This window comes from Ictidomys tridecemlineatus, chromosome 3, assembly GCF_052094955.1.
Source record: "Ictidomys tridecemlineatus isolate mIctTri1 chromosome 3, mIctTri1.hap1, whole genome shotgun sequence".
Lineage (NCBI taxonomy): Eukaryota > Metazoa > Chordata > Mammalia > Rodentia > Sciuridae > Ictidomys > Ictidomys tridecemlineatus.
The window spans coordinates 36,941,773-36,959,615 of record NC_135479.1 but is presented as its reverse complement, the minus strand read 5'-3'; the positions used below and the strand labels follow the sequence as shown (position 1 = coordinate 36,959,615).

The 17,843-nt window shown below is 50.9% G+C and overlaps 2 protein-coding genes across 5 annotated transcripts in view; one reads left to right on the top strand and one right to left on the bottom strand.

The window, feature by feature from the left end:
- The first annotated feature begins 2,762 nt into the window (after positions 1–2,762).
- On the top strand, positions 2,763–15,002 carry Rasl10b (RAS like family 10 member B). Of its 3 annotated transcripts, none has more exons than XM_040269128.2 (4): positions 2,763–2,898; positions 6,155–6,508; positions 11,934–12,058; positions 12,505–15,002. In XM_040269128.2, the coding sequence occupies exons 2-4, from the start codon at positions 6,293–6,295 to the stop codon at positions 12,773–12,775; spliced, it is 612 nt and encodes a 203-aa protein (XP_040125062.1). In that variant the 5' UTR covers positions 2,763–2,898; positions 6,155–6,292; the 3' UTR covers positions 12,776–15,002. The 3 variants fall into 3 exon arrangements, with proteins under 3 accessions (XP_040125062.1, XP_077898562.1, XP_077898563.1); XM_078042436.1 differs by lacking the exon at positions 2,763–2,898 and adding an exon at positions 3,251–3,379; XM_078042437.1 differs by lacking the exon at positions 2,763–2,898 and adding an exon at positions 4,080–4,179.
- The window catches only part of Gas2l2 (growth arrest specific 2 like 2), a 9,242-nt gene continuing 5,745 nt past the window's right edge, over positions 14,347–17,843 (bottom strand). For both annotated transcript variants that reach the window (XM_005321489.5, XM_040269126.2), the window contains exon 6: positions 14,347–17,430. In XM_005321489.5, the coding sequence (XP_005321546.2) occupies positions 15,930–17,430 (1,501 nt within the window). In that variant the 3' untranslated portion in view covers positions 14,347–15,929. The remainder of the gene's footprint in view (positions 17,431–17,843) is intronic.

The window sequence follows — 17,843 nt, the reverse complement described above, 5'->3', positions numbered from 1 at the left end:
CTGAGGACTCTCAGGTTTGGGCCTTCCTACTTCCTCCTCTTGCATTAATGCTTTTTTTGATTTTGCTTGGACCCAGATTTCTTTTCCCTGCCACCCCCAGCTCCAGGAGGCAAGAGCCTGTTTATTTTAATACCTGGTATGGCACTTGGGAAAGATGACACCTCCCCCGTTGTTACCCATTTCTATCTCCTGAACACTAATCCTAGAATCCCAATCTGCCCCCAGACATGCTATTAGCAACAAGGATGTTTCTTGAAAAGTTTCTGAGTTGGCTCTAAACTTGCCCTTTCAGATTCTCATGTAGCATTTGCCCTGCCATTCTCCATGCGGCCAACAAGGGAAAGACTAATTCGGGGGATTGGTTAGACCCAGATTCTCAGGTGGAGAAGTGGTTTTCAAGGATTTAATTTCCTGCAGCATTGTTTGGGGACAAGACTGCCATCTATCTCTAGGATCATTCCTCCTTTGGGAAGAGCCCCAACACTTTGAGCTGTGAGAACTCCACTCACCCCCTTCTCCAACTGTGTGGGTGTTGAGAGGATGAGGTTCAAGTCTAGCCTCATGTTTTCCCTCCCTGATTTCATTCATGTTCCACTTATAGTCAGAGGCCCCAAGATCTAGCCAATCAGCTTCTGAATGCCCCGTGGTGTCCTTGGCTATAATGGAGCGGGGGCAGAGGTGGACAGATTCAGGTCTTTGTCCTTTCTGTCCCACTTTATGCTGGGGCCTCATGTGGTGCAGATGGATCCATGGAACCTGATCAGCTGGTTCATCTGGCTTGCTCAGCTCAATCAGAGCCACCTGAGAGTCAAGGCCAGACAGACTCAGGGGAGGAGCCTCTCAAATGTCTTCACTAAGGTAACCCTAATGACAGAAAGAGAAGGAACAGGCCTCTGGGAGTGTATACCTAAAGTAACTCTCAGCAAACCAAAATGAATTCAATGCCTTAAATTCAGGCAAATTTGCCACTCTATGAAGATACTATTAGTTGTGTTTTTTTTTTTTTTAATAAAAAAGTGACCTACCACTGAAAGCCAGTAAACTCCATAATTAACCCATGGCTTTGTGTTTCTCCTAATATAAGCTGAGATGTTTCTGAGAAGGCTGACCCAGAGGTCAGAGTGCAAGCATTGCTCAGTTTCTTATTTCTAGCCTCCCTTGAGCTGAAATGGAACTATGTTCTAGGTGAATAACGTGAAACCTGGGATCCTCAGGCAGGAGAAGGATTAACAATTTTAAGATTTTCAGATACCACAGGAGACAGACAGTGCCCTAGACAATTTAATCAAATTAAAAGGCTCCCAGTGACCCCAACATGATCCTGGTGGGGGACAGTAACATCTGATTTCTTTCCATCTCTCTACCCCTGATAAAGTAGAATTCTGCTTTGGGAGGAGGCACTATCCTTCCCAGCCCTATTCTTGCTTTCAGTTACTGCCCCAGGCTTTTTCCTCCTACCCACATCCAAGACCTCTAGAAGCCAACCTAGAACAAATGGAAACACTTTTCAGGGTGTTGCCCCCTTCCCTAGAATGGCTATATATCTCTAAAAAGACAAGAAACAGTAAGGCCACACACTGAGACTCGATGTTCTCTTGCCAGGCATTGTGTTAAGATTCTGCACACCGAAGTCATATCCTGTCAACAACTAATAACATCTTTATTTCATAAAAAGCAAAAGTTACTTGTCTCAGTCACACTGTGACAGACCCAGAAGTTAAATCCACCTTTGTCTGATTCTGAAGCCCAGCCTCATGCTTTGTGCCTAGACAGAAGCTAGGAGCAATTGGAAAGGTGTCCAAAATACAGAACCCAAAAGGAGGAAGAAAACTGGGAGAGCTGGGGCCCATAGTTATGGAAAGTCATGGTGGAAAATGCAGGGCCCCAAGGGTGAAAATACTTGGCAGATCTCTCAGACCATCTCTCTCCTTGCCCTAATGGCATAAAAAATGCAACCTGACCATGCTACCCTGCTCCAAAGTCCTCTGTGCTTTCTCCTTCAGCACAGGGCTATTATCTGAACTCATCCTGGCACTAGAGAACTTTGGGACTTCACCCTAACCAACTTCTCAGCCTCTTTTCTCACCATACTTCCTGGGCTTCTTGGACTGATTCCTCAAACCTCTATAATTGCTTCTGACTTCTCTTGTCTGCAAGTCCTCTTCTATAACACCCCTTCTTCCCGTTCTCCAAGTCCACTTCTTTTAAAGGTTGCTTCCTTGAAGGCTGCCTCCTCTGAAGCCTCCACTGACTCCACTAAGGAGTTGGATTACTGTCTCTGCCCTCCCCCAGCACCTTGTCTTGACACACTGCACACCTTCTAGTGGCTTGTCTGCTTTTGGCCTTCCCACTGGACTGTGAGCCCTATGCCAAACCCAGCAGCTACCCAGCCAGAGACTCATTTGTTTCCCACATTTTGCAGATAAGTAAGTTACTCTGCTGCCCTCATCCACTGCGATCTCATCTGCAAAACAGGGGAACAGAATCTACCTCAAAGAACGTTGTGGGGATTAAATTTGAGTATTCAGGCAAAGCTCCTAGCACATTTATTGTCTGGGACAATAAATGTTAGCTATTGGTGATGAAATGATGTTGATGATGATTGTTTTACAATAAAAACATAGGTCATTTTGCCCTCAACCCTGGCAAATGCTCCAGACTGAAGAGGAAAGGGACACAGCAGTTTTCATTCGGGAGTGGAGGTCACACATTGGCAGGCGATCAGCTTTGCTTTGCGCTAGCCTGGTCTGCCTCTAATTGCCGCAGGGAAGGAGGAGAGTGACCACCCTTTGCTCAGACCTCTTTGGGGGTGGAGGAGAAAAGCCTGGACGCGACTAGTCCCCAGTGCGGGGCACACACTGGGCTCCTGCAAGTAACGGATCGAGTGGACTGGTAAAGGTCAGAAGGACAGAACTGGGGAGGTGGGTGACCGGGAACTTGAGGTGGGGTTAGGAGAGGATGCGAGGATCTGAGAGCAGGAGTTGGAACGCAGCCAGACTTCAGAGTCTCTCCCGTCCCCTTTTCCCACTCCAGGTTCGAGCTAAATTCTCGTAGGGAGAGTCTCGAGGGAGGTGAAGGTCGAGGCTAGGGGTTAAGGAAGCGGTCGGGGCTGCCGAGGAATCCGTCGGGCTCAGGGACCCAGCGGAATGCCCCGCCCCCTCTCCCGCGGGCGCGAGCGGGCGGCGCGGCCGGCAGAGCAGGGCTGAGCGCGACCCTCGGCGCCGCCGCTGCCCCCGCGCCCGCCCGCCGGCCCGCGCCCTCTGCGCCGCGGGGGGCGGCCCTCCTCTCCCCCCGGGCGGGGAGCCGCGGCAGCGCCGGAGCCCGGGGGGAGCGCGGCCCTGCCGGCGGCCAGGGCAGGGGGCGGCGAGCACGGCCCCGGGTAAGCGGCGGAGGGAGCGGGCAGGGCCCGGGGTCGGACGGGGTCGGACGGGGTCGGGGCTGGGTCAGGGTCCTCCGGGGCGGCGGGCGACCGGCGCGGGGACGGAGGAGGGGGCCGGCGGGGAAGCGGCGCGGGGCGGCCACGTGAGAGCTGCAGCTGGGGGCCGGGGGGTGCCTGTGAGGTGCTGGAGGCGGAGAGCGAGCTGGGCGCCTGCGTCCCCCTAACTCCTACCTGGCAGGTCGTGGGGAGCCCAGCATCCTCCCGTGCCCTCCACCCTCCCCCACGCGAACGTGGTGGGGACAAACAGCTGGCGGACCGGTGACCTGGCCCTCGGGATCCGCAAAAGCCCTGGCCCTCCTTGGTCGGGGGCAAGGACCCAGGTGTCCGGGCGGAGGGAAGAGGTCAAGAACCAGGCTTTGGCCCCAGTGTGTGGCCCATCTCCTGCCCGCTGCTGTCTGCAGACTCACTGCAGAGCGCAGGCCTTGGGAAGGGAGCTCAGGGGCCTGGGCCCTGCTTCCTAGGACGGACCCTTCCATCCCCACCCAACCAGGCATATGGCATTAGTAAATTTTTAGACCCAGGACCCTTGGCTGGGAAGAAGGAAGGGACGCTGGTCACCTCTGAGTTGGGGACAGGGCCACACTTGGGCCTGATGAGTTCTAGGAGGCTGGCCCCTGCCAGCCTTGTACCCCCTTGTACCCTCTCCCTGCCTCCAGGGCTGTTCCCTGCCTTCGTTTCTGCTACTCCCCAGAAAGGGCTGCTTTGTGGACAGGGAATGTAGTATCCAGCACAATCTTCAGGTAAGGGACATCCTAGAATCCCCCAAGTTGCCACACCCAGAGACAAGCCAGACTCTGGCATCCCTTGCCCTTTTTTCCTCCCCTAGGACTGCCCCCTCCCCACCTGCTTGTTATGTAATTAACCCAGCTGAGTCTCTCTGCCAAGCTGGCAGTGTCCAGGGATGCTGGAGGGGCCTAGGGGATATATGGGGAAGAGGAATTGGTACTTCTGAAGTTGTGGGGGAACATAAGTGTACAGGCACCTGTTGGGGAAAGGACATGTATGGGATGCAAAGGACATCAGGGTCCTAGACTTAGCTGACAATTCAACTGGTTAAGAGTTCTTCACTTTTCTAAGTCTTTGGGTTTTTAATTTTGTTATTCCTTCAATAAAATGAGAAGAATCTCACACAGAGATATCACATGTATGTGAATCCATACAACAGTGGATAGTGACTACTCCCAAGATTGCTAGGAGGGCCCCATTGAGATTGTGGAAAACCTCAAATGAGTCAAAGGCCTCTGCATGTAACAGTAGTCAATGTTCCTTGGGCCCCTACTCTGTGTAAAGGCACTGGTCTTTACATGCATGACCTCACCACACCCTGTGAATTTCTTGCCCAAGTTGACACTTTATGGACAGCAGAGCAGGGACTCAAACCCCAGCACTTCTCACTCCAAATCCTGCCCTTAATTTACTATACTACATGCGCACATACCCCATAGATTGAGTCCTTTGATGCAGGACAGCTTGAGGACATCCTATGTCTACAAAGGAAGAGCATGTACATACCCTGAAAAGCATGGCTCCATCGGAATCTAGAAAACCCACCTGTCCTAGACCTAGTAGTAATGGGAGTTGCCATTCCCAAGAGAAGAAAAGTTCTTTCTTTCTCCTGGTTATGAGACTTACTGGGGTTATCTCAGAAGTGGGAGTTATTAACCTCATTTCAAATATGGTGATTTGCCGACTAATCCCACAACATAGAAATATCAAAGCTGGAGTTTATACCCAAGCTCTAAAATTCAAACTGAACAAGCCAGAAGCTAATAGATCCCTCTCAAAGTATAGTTGCTTTGCAGCCCTTTTCTGGACACCAGCTTTGTATCACGTCCTGTGAACCCCAAAGAATGCCAGAGAATCAGACCCAGCCCTTGGCCTATAGGCAGTCACCACTTAGAATCACTACACTTGAAAGTGAGAAGTGCTTCAATATTGTAGAATGAAGTAGTTGCCATTCCCAAATGTGTGACTTTGGGCCTCCTCTCTGAAGTGGAGACAACAATCTCTCTCCCATAGGGAGATTACCCTGTGCTAACCGTGTGCTCAGTGGTGCTGCTGTCCCAGATCTAATGTGGTCATCTAGTGCATTCCTACCATTGTCAGCTAGACTTAGCTGACCATTCAACTGGTTAAGAGTTCTTCACTTCTCTGTCTTTGGGTTTTTAGTTTTGTTTTTGATTGGGGGTATTGGGAAATGTGGGAGTCATTTTTGGTCATCATGGTGACTGGAGACTGACTGCTAGCAGTTACTTCCATAGTTCCCTGGAAGTAACATGCTGCTGTGGGGGGCAGATCTGTACAAGAAAGAATTGTTTCCCCATAAAATGCCTGGAGTTCCTCCCCCAAGACATCCTTGCCTAGAAATAAGACCTAGAGACTCAGGAGATGCTGTCCTGTCCCAGGCTCAGTGGGAAAGCTGGCTTTTGAACCCAAGCCCAGTGCTCTTTCCACTCTGCTATGCAGTCTACCATGGTTGGGAAGTTGTATCTGGTGAAAACTCAGGTTCAACGCAAGTCAAATGAAATATACTGGTGGGGTTAGCAGGAAAAAAAATGGAGAAGAAAGGATAGAGAGGTTTTGGATAGGTTCTGGGAAAGGGAAGGCATTCTAAGTGGCAGTGACAGCTTCCACAAAGTCCCAGAGGTGGAAAAGTATAGGATATATCCAGGGATAAGCCTGTGCACTAAGCCCACCTCTTGTCCCCCTGTCCAGGTGGAGGCCACAGAGGGCCCAGAGAGCAATCAGAGGCAGCAATGATTGGTCCTGACGGTGGCTGAGCCCCCAGCCCCTGGAATATGCAGCCCGGGAGAGCCCCAGGCAAGGACGCGGTGGCGGAGTGGGGCGGGAGGCATGGTCTCCACCTACCGGGTGGCCGTGCTTGGGGCGCGAGGTGTGGGCAAGAGTGCCATCGTGCGCCAGTTCTTGTACAACGAGTTCAGCGAGGTTTGCGTGCCCACCACCACCCGCCGCCTCTACCTGCCTGCTGTGGTCATGAACGGCCATGTGCACGACCTCCAGATCCTGGACTTCCCGCCCATCAGCGCCTTCCCTGTCAACACACTGCAGGTAAGCAGCCCTGAGGGCCATGGCTGGTAGGGTTGAGGAGGCTGGACTCCAAGCAGCTCAGGCTGTGCCCTGTTGCAAGGGCTCTGCCATTGGATTTGAGAGCTCTGCACTGCACCTGCTTAGAGCTGCACCAGTAAGCCAGACATTTGTATGCTAGCTTATTCAACAAATATTTGATGACTGTTTAATGTGTGCCAGACCCTGCATTGGGCATGGGAAAATAATATGGAATTGGCTTTCAAAGAATTCAGAGTCTGTTGAGAGAAGACTAACACATGTATTATATGGTATGATAAATGCTATGATTGGAGAAGAGGAGTGAGCTAAGGCTGCCCTTGAGGAGGCATCTAATCCACTCAGGTGTGTGGGTATTACAGGAGGTGATGTCAACTAAATAGACAGGTAAGGAGCAGTGAGGAAAAGGGCAGAGAACGCTGCTTGCCTGTTACTTCTCTGGGCCTCAGACTCTGACTTAAATCTTCATTGTCTGTAAAAGGGTCAATAGAACAGGCTGGGACTTGGAAAAAGAGTGTTCTAGAGGCTCTGGAGACCCCAATAATTGCTTGCCCAAGGGCCTCTTCTCCTAGGTGATCCCTCCTTCCTCAAATCTCAGGATCAGCCTGCTGGGCACCCTCTCTGCAGTGTTTGGATTTAAGTGCCCCCAGTGCCCCTGGAGATTAAGGAGATTAAGTGCACCTTCCCCTAGCTTGCTAAGGTCCCACCCTCCTTTCCTCTATCTGTGGCTTGGGAGAGAGTAGGGTAGACAGAGAAGCTGGGCTCCAAGATATGTTTGCTCATAAAGGAAGCCTCTGACCAGAGTGTACAGAGATTTGCAGTTAAAGATAGGCACTGTGGTGGAGCCACAGAAGGAGGAGCAGGTGGAGCCTTGGGCAGTTATGACTGAGCAGATACAGCAATCTCAGGGCTGGAGTTGTGGTTCAGCAGTAGAGCACTTGCCTAGCATGTGCAAGGCCCTGGGTTCGATTCTCAGCACCATAGAAAAATAAATAAAATAAAGGTATTGTGTCCAACTACAACTTAAAAATAAATATGTAAAAAAAAAAAAAGAATGAGTACCTTATTTAAAAAAAAAAAGTACAGCAATCTCTCAGGCTGGGAGGCTAGTGCTGGTGGGGAGCTTAGCACTGTCTCAGCAACCCTGTGCAGGAGGACCTTGGCCCAACCTGCCAGAGATGCTTATCTCTCCTATTCTAGGTGCCTGGGGTCAGCATCAGACAAAAGTCTGATCCACATAGCTACCAGAAGCAGTGTGGCTGAGCTGTCCCAGGAAGCAGATCCTGGGGTCAGGTCCTCTTATTCTCTATAATGGAGGCTTTGATCGTAGCCTGAGTGGATGCTCATATCTTGCTCCCAGCCTGCCACTAAGCTTTGTTCCTTTATTCACATTATTTATTTTCAATGCAATTATAATTTTTGATTAATTTAAAACTATTCTTAATACTGTGGTCTAGAGAAATCTTGGTCCCATCTCTGCCCCCCTTCACCCCATGATTACACTCTGTAACCATTCTCATTGGTTTGTTTTTTGTTTTGGTACCGGGGATTGAACTCAGGGGTACTTGACCACTGAGCCACATCTCCAGCCCTTTTATGCATTATTTTATTTAGGGACAGGGTCTCACTGAGTTGCTTAGTGCCTTGCTTTTTCTTCTTTTAAATATTTTTATTAGTTGGTGATGGACATTTATTTTATTTATTTATTTACATGTGGTGCTGAGAATCGAACCCAGTGCCCCATACGTATTAGGCAAGCACTCCACCACTAAGCAACAACCCCAGCCCTAGCACATCACTTTTGCTGAGACTGGCTTTGAACTTGCAGTCCTCCTGCCTCAGCCTCCCAAGCCCCTGGGATTATAGTCATGCACCACTGTGATGGCTTGGTTTGGTTTTGTGTGGCACTGGGGATCAAATCCATGGCCTGCCAGGGCCATACACTTGCTAAAGTGTTCTACCACTGCATTATATCCCAGCCCCTCGTTGGTTATTCATTCATACTTCAGTGATTTTTCTTTTTTTTCAGCTCAAATAAAAAATTTATTCTTGTTCCACTTCCTTTTTTACATGAAAACAAAAATCATTGAGAGTGCTCTTCCCCCGCCTCCTTGTGCTGAGAATGAATCCAGGGCATTGCACATGCTAACCACTCTACCACTAAGCTACACCTCCAGCCCTATACTTCGTTTCTTTTGTTGTTGTTTGTGTTTTAATAAGAAACAGGGTGTTGTTAAATTGCCCAAGCTAGCCTTGAACTTGAAATCTTCCTGACTCAGTCTCCAGAGAGCAGGTTAGACTAAAGGTGTGTGACACCAAGTCTGGTCTGTTTTTTTAACTTAACATCATAACCTGGAGACATTCCCTGTCAATATCTAAAGGACTTCCTCATTCCTTTCTCATGACTATGCAGTACTCCATTGAAAAGATGTTCCTCTGGTCCCTTCTTGTTGGACAAGTGGGTGGTTTTTGATCTTGTGCTGTTTTGAGCAAAGCCACAATGAATAGCTTTGTGCATAAGTCATTTTATACATATACATGTACATTTTATATAGATAGATAGATAGATACATAGATATATGGGTTTGACTCCCAGAAATAGCATTGCTGGATCAAAGGACAAATATACCTAGAATTTAGAAGATATCTCCAGATTTCCCTCTATAAAATGCTGTATCTGAGAACCTGTTACTCTGAGAACCTGTTACTCTCAGAGTATATTGTCAAACTGTTATATTTTTGACAGTCTGAGAGATGAAATATTATATTCTCAGTGTAATCCTTATTTGCATCTCTGCTTATGAGTGAAGTTGAGTATTTTTCCATGTGTTTTAAAGGCCTTTGTGTTTCTTTTTCTGAGAAATATTAATATCCTGTGCCCATTTTTCTATTGGATCATTTGGGCTTTTTCTTTATGGTTGATCTGGGACTCTAGTAGATTTTACTCCTGGAGCACAGGTAGGGGACTTTGGACAGAGAAACACTAAGAAGGGACCCTAGAAGCCCCAGAGATCAGTATAAACGCAAGAATCCTGATGGCTATTATTTGAAAATTAAAAAAAATACATTCTTCCCCATTGTCAAATGAGATCCAGCCCAGAAGAGTGGTATTTCTTAGGTCTAAACTTAAATTGTTCCTTCTACTGACCCTTCTATCAGAGAAGGAAGCTGAGGTTTGAGGCATATGCATCCTACCAAAGAAATACCCACAAATGCATGGTTGAGCCCCAGGTGGCTGAGCCTCTCAGCTTCTATGTCCCTGGAACAAGACTCAATTTCCATAGCTCCTTCTGTGTGTATGTGTGTGTGTGTGTGTGTGTGTGTGTATGCATGTGTACACATATGCACACATGTGCACACGTGTGCACTCACACATGCATGCACCCTATGGATTAAACCCAGGGCCTTGACCATGCTAAGTATATGTCGTGTCACTGAGCTATATGCTCAGCCCCTCTTTCTCTGTCTTAATACAGCTCTAAAATGGTCTTTGTGGGGAACAAATTAGAACCCTGCACAGAGCAAACTGGAAGGAAAGCTGAGCTTTCTTGATTCCTCCCTTCAATCAAGGGATGAAGGAATAACTCAGCCAATCAGAAGCCTTCTGCTTGTCCCTTTTAGGGCCCCCAGAGAGAAGTGAGTGGGAGGCAGCTTGGAGGTCCCCTGGAGGAGGGAGCATGTTGGGAGAAAGGTGGGGCTGTCACCCTGGAAGGCTGGCAGCTGCTCCCTATCCCTGGAAGAGAGCTTGCAGAGAGTAGGAGCCTCTCCTCCCTCTCTCTTCCCACCAGTTTCCACTCCTTGTGTGGGATACAGAAAACCTCATACACATGCAGGTCTCTGGCTCCCAAGGGTCACTGTGTCTCACAGAATGCATTCTTCCCTGGTCTGAGAGGAAGCCAGTTCATGGTTTCCTACAGTTTTGGATTTTTTTCTCAGCATCCTCTCCCTGCACCAAAAATTAAAACCTCAGCACAAAGAATAGATGCCACATCATCTCCCTGGGGAGATCCACTGCAGCATCCTCCAAACCTTTCAGCTGGAACTGCTGTTTTGAAGTCAGACTTCCCTCTCCACCTCTGCCACCAAAATCTTTTTCCTCATAGTCCTTCCTCAAGGTGGTGAGCCAGCTGTAGTTCTCCCTTGTTCCCAATCCTTGCCCTAACTTAATTCAGATTAGCATAGGGGGCATGCCTCCACCAGCTTCTAGTCTTTTTTCCTTTCCTTTCTCCTTCTCCTCCTTTTTCATGCTGGGGACATACTTTACCATTGAACTACATCTCGGGCCCCTCCTAATCATTTGCATAGGACCTAAAAGGAGAAGAACCTGATTCTCGTTGCCCCTGAAGGCCTCTGCACCCCCCCCAACTCCAAGGGTCCCCTTCTTTCAGTAAACTGGCTTTGTGAAACTTCTCTTGCAGTTGCATCTGTTGGCAGGTTAATTATCTAATTAATCTCATAAGGAATCTTCTCTTTAGCACATTCAGTCTTTCCAGGGGCCTATTCATCTTGAGCTGCAGCTCTCCCTGAGAAGTTGCCACAGACATTCAGGAAGGTCCATCTCTGGGGTCCTGCTCTAGGATGGAATCCCCACCCTACCTGCCTTATGTATCCAGTCTCAATTTTTAACTCTGGTTTTCTACTTGTCAACCCTTAGGGGAGAAAGGAGTATACAGAAGGGACCCATCAGGTAGCAAACTCAGGGCAGTGTTAGAGGCATTGATCTCCGGTCGGCAGGTGGGCTTCAGGACCATGGAGAGCTCACTATGCTTTGTGGTGCCATTAAGGAGCATCAGCTAAAAGCCAACAGTGCTAGCTAGGCACTGAGCAAAGGAAGGAGTGTGTCAAGTGAGGCCCTCTGGCCAAGCCCTCTTGGGAGCTTACAACAAATGTGGGAAATTGAAAATGGAACACGTTTCCCCAGGAGATAATCAAAGGGTTGTTAGAATACAGGAGATGAGGGGAATAGTTCCTGCTTGCTGGAAGGCTAGCAAATCAGGAAGGCTTCTTAGAGGAGGAGATACTTCAGTTGAGTATTGGGAGATAGGATTTCATCAGGCCTAATAACGAGCTCAGAGCTGAGATCTTAGAGGCACTTAATAAATGTGCTTGTTGAACAAAGCACTGGATGGATGGATGAGGGGGCAAAATGTCACAAGGCAGATCTAACCTCCAGATGTGCACAAGACCAGACAGTGACCCTGGAGGTCAGTCAATGTGGCCTGCTTTGTCCTGGCTTGGGTGCAGGAAAGCTGTAGCACTGAGCACCTCCATTCCCTCTGGGCCTGGCCTCCTTGGGGACAGATGGAAGGCTTCTGGTGCAGTGGCAGGTGAAAGCACTCTCAGTCTGCTGGGAGGAGGCTGGGGAGCTCTCATGGCTGCTCTAACTCCTGCACTGGCTTGGGTGTTACAGGAGTGGGCAGATGCTTGCTGCAGGGGACTCCGGAGTGTCCATGCCTACATCCTGGTCTACGACATCTGCTGCTTTGACAGCTTTGAATACGTCAAGACCATCCGCCAGCAGATCCTGGAGACGCGGTAAGGGGCTATGATTCCATTTAATTTAATGAATGCTCCAGTGCTAACCTACCCCAGAGGAAAAGGAATAGTGGTGAAGTGTATGTGCCCTCTGGTTCTCACATACCCATTCAAATAGCACATACTCATATTTTTCTGTCCCTACTTCTGTTAACTCATTTTGGGATCCTAACTGTGGGGTGTTTAGGATAGTGGAGTGGTTAAGAGCATAGTCTCCAGGAACAGGACTTCCAGGATCACTCAGCTGCATGCCTATAGGTCAGTTAACATATAAGGCTCAGTTTCCTCATCTATAAAATGGAGATACAATAATATTGGGTCAGTTGTATTGATTAGAGAATATAACTCAACCCAAGGACTTAAAGCTGTACCTGGAACAGAACATACTGTAGTGTAGAGTCCAGTGAAACTGAAGAGAGTTCTGAGATTCTTGCCTCACCCTTCAGGGTTATTGGTACCTCCGAGACACCCATCATCATCGTAGGCAACAAGCGGGACCTGCAGCGCGGTCGTGTGATCCCACGCTGGAACGTGTCGCACTTAGTGCGCAAGACCTGGAAGTGTGGTTACGTGGAATGCTCAGCCAAGTACAACTGGCACATTCTGCTGCTCTTCAGCGAGCTGCTCAAGAGCGTCGGCTGCGCCCGCTGCAAACACGTGCACGCTGCCCTGCGCTTCCAGGGCGCTCTGCGCCGGAACCGCTGCGCCATCATGTGATGCACAGGCGCCCTGCACAGCCACAGGCTGCGGACCCGCTGGCCCCTGAGGAGGGCAGGGTGGTGCTGGGGCTGCTTCCGGGACTGGGGCTGGAGGCGGGAGCCAGCAGAATAGAACTCTGAAGGTCCTGGCCTGAGGCACCCCACACGTGCTCTGAGAGGCAGAGGGCAAGGGGGAGCTTCCGCTAACTACTCAGTACTCCCCTTCTCCCACGGTTGTCTTCCTGGGGCAGCCACCTTCAGTGCTGTAGTTAGTGCGGGGCCTGGCCTGGCCTGAAAGTGCACCACAGCCATTTGAGATTGGGGGTGAGTGTGTGAAATGGAGGGTGGGGTGAGGAGGTGCTACCTTGGCCAGGCCCCCACTTATCTTTTCCAGAGTGTGTCTGTCTTTGCCCAGTGTCTTCCTTTTCCGTGTCTGTCTGTCCAAGCGTCTGTCAGTCCTCACCTGTCTTATCCACCCTCCAATCCCCCTCCCCGCCCCCCAGCTCCACTCACAGGGCTCTCATTTCATCCATCCCCTTTTCGAAGATCCTGGCATCTTTTTGATGCCAGGCCTTCTGACTGTCAGCACCACTGGCACAGGGCAGAGAGAGGCAGGTGGCCCAAGGATCCAGATCAAGGGGTCCAAGGGTTGAGGTCCCAGATCAGTCAGGGGGAGAAGGCTGAGCTCTCCTGCTTTCAGGGAGACCTCCCTGCACAGCAGCCCCCAGAGACACAACAACCTACCTTCCAGCCTTAACTCGATGGTCCGTCCCTGCCGGGTGCCCCTCACCCTTTTCCTGATCCCAAAGCCAGATCACCTCCTGGGTTAAAACTTTTTGTTTTTTGGGCAGAGCATGGAGAGGGAATCCCCCGAAGGATAGATTCCTTTCCATGACGCCAAGTTCCAGTCCTCTATTACCTCCTGCACTGGGTGGTCTGCCAGATTGGGGGATGTCAAGTTCTGGGGGGCTGTTGGTGGTGGGCAGGATGGTGCCCAGGAGGGGGTCAGGTTATGCCTGTGACCATTGTGTCTCCCTGTCCCATCTCAATCTGACAACCCCAGACTCTGCCTGCCTCAGCTCTCAGATTACCTTTATTAATCTGGGCAGGATCAGAGCCAGGAAAAGAATTATGGGAACCCCTGTGCTTGGGGGAGATACGCCTGCATCTCCACCCATAGGTGGACACCCTCAGGATCTGACACCCCTTTGTCCCAACAGCAGTTGGCCCTATGCCCTAACTCACTCCGCCCCCATTTTCTCCGGCTGCCTGGCCGGGTTTCTACCTCTCGTCACCGGAGCTGATCACTGTCAGTTTTGTACCGATTTAGAAAAAACAATAATAAGATTATAGGGATGGCTTGAGGGATTGCTGGGGGATTTGGAGGGAGGGAGAAGGGGTGCCATGTTCCCCACCCCCAGCCAAAGGAAGTTCTCCTTGAGGCTGAGCCCTCAGCCCTGGTCTGGTGGGAGGATATCAAGGTCCCTTGCTAAAAGAGGGAAACAAATAACAATCCAGCCTTAGGTAAGGCTGAAGCACATAGACCAGGAAATCAAGTAGCCCAGAGCAGTGATGGAGGCGAGTCTGGAGTAAGGGCTGTGGGTGGGGAATTTATTATGGATATTCAGTAAGGGAGCGAATCTGTGATTCTCTCCAGCTCCCCCCACCCACCGATTCCCACTCCCTCCACTCGCTGGAGGCAGCACAGCCCTAGAGCAACAGCCCTGACCTTGGGCAGTCCAGTATTCCTGGGTTCTAGTCTCACTGTGCTACTTGCTTTGGGCAAGTGACTTGCTCTCTCTGAGCCCCGCTCTAAAACAGAGGAGGTGGCTCCCCTTCCCCACGCTTTTAGGAGTGGCTGGGAGGGTAAGGAAGAGGGCCTGCCTCCTCCTGTCTCCTGTGCCCCCACCTCCTGGCCCAGCAGGAGGTGGGGTTAAGGATGACAGCATCTCATCTGCCCTATTACCCACAACTCTGAGGTTCCTGAGGTGAGGGTGGGGACCCAGGCCTCTGGCTGCCCCCGTGGGAGCCATGGGAAAGTACCCTCTGTCCAACCCCTCTCACCACCACCACTTCACTCCAGGTCTTGGATTTCAGGTCCCTCTGCACCCATTTTGAGTCTCTGTCCTCCCCCAATTCCCCCACCAGGGTTTCCCACCACAGGGTCTGGAAGTGTGTGTGATGCCCATTGAGCTGTTATTGGAAGTCAGATTAAAAATCAGGGAGTGTTTTCCCTTGTTTCTGTACCAAGGTGTCGACTGGCTTTTCCTCATGGAGGGAGGGAAGTGGAGGGTGCCTGCCTTCTGAGCTCTGTGTGAAAGAGGAGTGAGGGTAATGAGATAGCCCTCAGTCCCAAAGGCCAGGTCAACCAAGAGATCAAAGGATAAGAGTGGGAGACTTCTCCTTTTCACCCAACCCCAAACCCTTCAATTCACGGAAACCATCCAGGAGGGAAACAACTTTTCTTCTTGCCACTCTCTGGAAATTTTTCATAACAAGACTCAGCCCCAACTGCTTCTGCATCTGTTCCTTCCCATTCAGGGCTGAGATTCTGTGGTCTCTCAATCTTAACTTCTTGGACATAAATGTGTTAGGAACACTCTGCACCAACCAGTTGACCCTTCAGAGCTTTGGAGTCCTTGGCAAGGGTGGCCTGAAGAAGCCTTTGCATTGGGCTGCCCTTGTCTCTCTCTATGGTGTTGACAGCCTGCCACCTCCAGGAAAGAGAAGACTGTTGGGCAAGGTGGGCTGAACCCGAGTAGAGAAAGGCTCCCTCCACCTTGTCCCCACCTGTCGCATGGGATAATGCTTGAAGACACACCTTCCTGAACCTCCACAATGCTGAGGGACTCAAGAAGCTTGGGGCTCAAGGACAGATTCCACATGTGTTGAAAAACTTACAGTTGTGGAAACAGGTGGGCATGGCCAGAGGCCAGGAGTTAGGGAGCTTATTTGAGGGAGGACAATAAGATATAGGATCACCCCACTACCCCTGGCCTAATGCTGGAATAGAAATAGTATGTTGCACGTTTGCTCATCTGAACAGTTTGAGTCTATGTTTATCATCTGGTCTGCCCCTGGCCAAGGCCCTGTTTTGAGGTGAGGGAATTTCCCTTCTCTTCTCAAATACTTGGGCATTCTTTTGCTTCCTTTCTCCCCAATCCTTAGGCTCCTCAGACCCAAGATTCTTCCTCTGGTAGGAGTGGGACTTGATTCAGCTGCCTTACTTGAGGCTGGGGGCTGCTTTGCTTGGGGGTGACTGGCTCTTTCTTCTCCTTGCCCGCTGAAGCTCCATCCATCTGAGATGCCTCCCCGTCCTGGCTGCCCAGTGCAGCTCTCAAGAGCTTGCCCTTGGGGGGCACCCTGGCCAAACCCAGATGGAGGTAGGCCAGTGGCTTGGGGATTCGGGAAGGCCGTTTCTCAGGTCTGTGGTCTCTCCGGGGCCGGATTCTGGGCCTCAGCTTCAGCTTGTAGATGGACGGGATTCTCTGGGGCTTCCGGAGTGTTCTCTTGCCTTTGCCCAGGCATGCCTTGGCTTTGTCAGAACTGGGGGCCTCCAGGCTTGCAGACACAGTCGGGCCTGAGCAGTCCTGCCTTCTTGGAGGTGAGATTTCCCTCATCCTGGTGCCCATGGCACTTGGGTTTGCTCTTGCCCTTGGCTCACTCTCTCTGGCTCCTAGCTCCCCTTTTGGGTTTCCAGGGCCTGTGGTAACAGTTGGCTTAAGGGAGTTTCTAGGGGCTCCCTTCCAGGCTTCCAGATCCACTTTAAGAAGGAGTGGGGGTCCCTGAGCCAGTTCTTGGATGACTTTGTCATAAGGACCTCCAGGCTCAGGCCACTGCCCGCCCAGACTGGGGACATAGACTCCACTACGAGGGATAACTCGAGACCTTGTACTCTGGGGATGGGCACCCCCCACCTCTAGTAGCTTCATGTTGGCCACAATGTCCTCTTCAAGGCTACAGTAGATGTCTTTCTCTTTGATTCTGCCCAAGGCCAGTGGTGTGGACCTCCCTTCCCACTCCTGTTGGCTCAGGCCCTGGGGTGCTCCCGTCTCTGGAGGGACCTGGTTGTTTGTCTGCTGGTCTCTCTGCCTCGCTTCTACAGAGCAGTCCCCATGTCTGGACCTAGCCAGGTCCCCAGCGACAACCCTTAATGGACTGGGGCCTCTCTCTGGTTCTGCCATGGGACCTCCACTTGCAGTGCCTGGAAAGCTGCTTCCTGGGGTGGAGGGGTGGGCAGGGGACCGCTGGATGGGGATCCTGGTGAGTCCTTTGACAGGGGATGGAGAACGAACTGATGCCAGTTCCCTGAGTTGGGGGGAAGCACCCTCAGCCTCACTCTGAAGTGGCAGCCTGAGGCCTGAGGGCTGGGCTGCGCCAGAGGGACAAGACAGGAGAGAAGGTCTTCTTACTAATATCCCTTTGGTGGTGGCCTCTTGGAGTCTCTTGGGGGTAGGGACCCTGGCATGGATTCCCTGGCTGGATTTCTCCTCATGAACCCAAGATGTGGGAGTCCTTCCCCTGGAGAGGTCACTCGGGGATTTGTCCTCTCTCTTCCCTAATGGAGTGCATTGTGGGTCTCGACTCCTGTGGGTAGATGAGAATTGGGGGCTGCGTGGACTGCCTCCTGCTGGTAGCTGCCTTCGAGATGGGGTGAGTAGCCTTTCCTGGGACCTGAAAATGAGAATCACAGGCTGGAAGGGGAGACTTATCCAGGCAGGAGGGTCATTGAGTGCAGTCCCCCGGCTCTGGGAAGAATGGCCTCTCCCCCACTGGGACTCCTGCTGGCTAGACTTCATGCTGAGTGGGACAAATGCACCTTCTCCCCCATGACTGTCCCAAAGTTCCCCTTATGTCAGTCCCTGATGAAGTCTATTCTCCTGGTTCCCTGAATATCAAATAGGAGGAAACTTGTTCCAGGCTTGTGGTGACTTCAGATTCTTTGAGTGATGACCCAGACCAGAGAGGTCTGATAACCAGAGGACACCTGTCTTGAGGGTAGGTTTTAGTCTCAGCTCTACCATGAAGTGGCAGAAGGACCTTGGCTTTGTTCCCTTTCTGGGCCTCAGCACCCTTGTTTATGAAAT